At 41.7% G+C, this 3,284-nt stretch overlaps 1 protein-coding gene across 1 annotated transcript in view; it reads left to right on the forward strand.

Moving 5' to 3' along the window:
* Positions 1-2,958, forward strand: part of tox (thymocyte selection-associated high mobility group box) — a 49,146-nt gene extending 46,188 nt beyond the window's left edge. Inside the window, exons 9-10 of the mRNA XM_017422298.3 lie at positions 1,983-2,143; positions 2,900-2,958. Coding sequence (XP_017277787.1) covers positions 1,983-2,143; positions 2,900-2,936 — 198 coding nt within the window. The 3' untranslated portion in view covers positions 2,937-2,958. The remainder of the gene's footprint in view (positions 1-1,982; positions 2,144-2,899) is intronic.
* The last annotated feature ends 326 nt before the right edge of the window (positions 2,959-3,284 follow it).

Raw genomic sequence — 3,284 nt, forward strand, 5'->3', positions numbered from 1 at the left:
GGTCAGCTGTCGCCGGTTCCTCCACCTGGATTCCGCGTCTCTTCAGCTCGTTGTAGGCTTCCCGTGCGCTGGAATATGTGCGGGTTCCTGATTCCCAGTGGATCCTTATGTTGGTAAACGGTGTTTGAAAGCGTATGCCTTTTACCTTGAGCACTTTCTTGATCACGATATATTCTCTGCGCTTCTTCACTATCTCAGGTGCATAATCGTGGTCGAAGTGAATATTTGAAGAGCCCACCTGGATCTTGCCTTTTTTCCACACTTCTCTTAAGATCTTTTCTTTTGTAGAAAATTCCAGAAAGTTGACAATAATAGCCCTCGGTGGTGAGTCGGGTGGGGGCTTGTTTGCCAGAGTGCGATGTGCGCGCTGTATTTTCAAGTCCAGGTCCTCCGGTATTTGTAGCTCGCTTCTCAGAAGCGTCTCAATATACTGTATGGTGGAGTTCCCCTCCTGACCTTCTGGCACCCCGAATACACGAACATTGTTTCTTCTGGAACGGGACTCTAAATCCAGCACTTTAAGCTGCGTTTTCCTCTGTTGTTCGATGCAGAAGCACAGCGCCTCGGTTGCCTCCTTTGCCCATTTCTCCACTTGATGAACGCGGGCCTCCGCCTCGTCAACTCGTTTTGCCAAGCCCTGCACATCCGTGGCAATACTGTCCAGCTTACCGTTGATCTCATGTCCCAGGTGGTCGATGTTCTGTTGTAGCTTTGTATTGTCCACTTTCAAAACAGTCTTCAAATCGTCAATGGCCTTAAGTATTCCTTCCGAGTCCATGTTCGCTGCATCGCTCTGAGCTCCCGCACTAGCCACGTTGTCGTTAGCTTGATTCGAGCGCGTGTTAGCTTTCGCGACCGGAGTACCTTTATCCTGAGTTTTAGGCATTTTTATAGATTTTTTGTGGCTCGACGTGTTTCTCCTTCCGTTCATATGTTATTTTGTCGAGATAGCGAGCATATTAGCGAGTTCTGAACGGGAGTTTTCGATGCTAAGGTGGGAGAGAGGCTCTGACGCAGCCGTCTACTCCATTTGCTTCCGGAAGTCTCTTTGCAAATATATTTAAATATAATGACAACTAATCCAAAAGAAAACTCGGCTCTTTAAAACTCATGAGAATATTTTTAAATGATTTTTAAGCAGACAAAGAAAGTATTATAAAGTATTTAAAATATTATTTCAAAAAGCTCTTAACTGGTTCAGTTTATATTTTAAAATATAGAAAACTGTCAAAATTACTGACATGAAATTAGTCCTTAAAAACTGGAAAATGGGCGTTCCACAAGGTTCTATTTTAGGACTGTTGTTCTTATATCTTCTTATATTAAGGATTTCCAGAGAAATCCTTAATACACGTACATATTGGAGGGTTGAAGTCAGCCCGCTGCAGCCAAGCGAGGTAGGAACAGAGCTGAAACAGTCAACCTGTGAAAAGATGAGCCGGGTTTGTGGCTCGAGGGTCTGATGCAGTGATGCCCGCATGTGTGACCACCTGGCTGCAGGATGTAAAAACCTAAACAACAACAAACAAATTCATTACCGAGGAGAATGCTGATGGTGACACATTTAGTTGAAGAATTTGGTGAACCACAAAGAGAATCACTAAACTGAGTTGATTTGTCATGTTTTGTAAATGCTGTGAGAGAGTCGTCCGTCACACATTGAACCTGTAGTGCTCCACGTCCACTCAGTGCTCGCTTTATTTCTGAATGCTCACGCCTCCGCTGGACGAGGCGGCTCAGTTAGTAATTTGTAAACAATCGTAGGAAGCTTAGAGACAGACTGGTCTTGGTTCTTTCCCATTTTGCTGACAGTGTCGTGTATTAGTAGCTCCGAACATGTCCACTTTAAAAATGAGTAAATATTCAGCTGTCCTCACGTTTGCTGTGAGCACTAATGTTCTGTACTGGGTTGTGCTTGTAACTTTCACAGCTCATATTAGCAGAACACATATCTAAACTTCCTTGTTTTTTTTTTATCCCAGGGCTACCATTCGTCTCTCCAGTCTGACTATCAGCAAATGGGAGGAGGTATGCTGAACAGCGGCTCAATGATGTCATCATCAGTGGACTACCACCAGCTGGGGCGCCACACACCAAACCACCACCCCTCTTTGGACTGGAGCAGCGATTACCATGGCAACGGGTTGGTATTAACAACGTGTTCCACAAGGAGTTCAATTCTTCTAATATGTAGTGAGTTATAATACAGATCAGACAGAAACCATAGAAGGTACTGAAAGTTAGCTGCAGCTTTTTAAAGTCTGGATATAGTGTTTTTTTCTGAATTATTTTCCCTCCTGAAGCCCCAAATACCTCTACTATTATTATCAAACATTTTGCACACTTTGGTTCTTTTCATTTTTTAAATTTGCACAAGGTAATGTCTTGGTTTTTTAAACAGAATAATCATATCACAAAATGAAACAGTCTTAAAACAAACAATAAGAAAGGAAGTAACACCAAAGCAGGATTTTAAACTCCAAACTCCTCCCTCTGGTTCCACCCCTGTTGTGGTGTTAGCTTGTTTGTTTTTCTGAATGTAATTAATTTAAGATATTAATTTGCAAAACAAAATACTGGGAGGTACTCATAAAGATAAACGTATGTTGACTTTACCACTTGGTGTCACAAAACCAACACAGTAAAAATGAGAAAATGACAAGAAACAAAACAAAATGCTTTATGTGAAGAATGAAGTTTCCTCGTTGCACCACAGAACTGTAAAGTTTTTATTTATTTAAAGGTAAAGCTTCAGTCCACTGTTACACCAATGCTTCTCTTACATGGGAGGATATGTCAGACTTCTTTCTCTGCTGGTTATATTCATCATTTTGGGTCATCCTGACCATATTTACTTTAGTTTCTGTCCTCACTTTAGTTTCCTTGTCTTTGCTTGCAGAGGTCTTCAGAGAGACAAACCTTTGTATCTGAGCTAATCTCAGGACCAAACGACACCAAAAAAAACCTGACCCTTCTACTGCCACACCGTGAACCTCCGTCAGCCCAGGTCAGCCTGCTTCTCACCTGAACCCAATGAAAACTCCAACAATGAACCGACTTATTGACAATGTGAACTAAACATGAATTCAGCACTTAAAAAAAAACCCCAGCAGAAGGATAATGAAATAAAATTATGTATGATATTTGTTTAAGAGAAAACAGTGTTACCAAGTGACATGAACACCTGTTATTGGCTGTATCTTTTCTGCTGGTCTCTTACTGCTCCTGTTTCAGTAAAAAAAATGTGTTCATAAACGAGAGGTTGTGCTGTGACCCATGCAGAT

The sequence above is a fragment of the Kryptolebias marmoratus genome, linkage group LG20, assembly GCF_001649575.2.
Source record: "Kryptolebias marmoratus isolate JLee-2015 linkage group LG20, ASM164957v2, whole genome shotgun sequence".
Taxonomy (NCBI): Eukaryota; Metazoa; Chordata; class Actinopteri; order Cyprinodontiformes; family Rivulidae; genus Kryptolebias; species Kryptolebias marmoratus.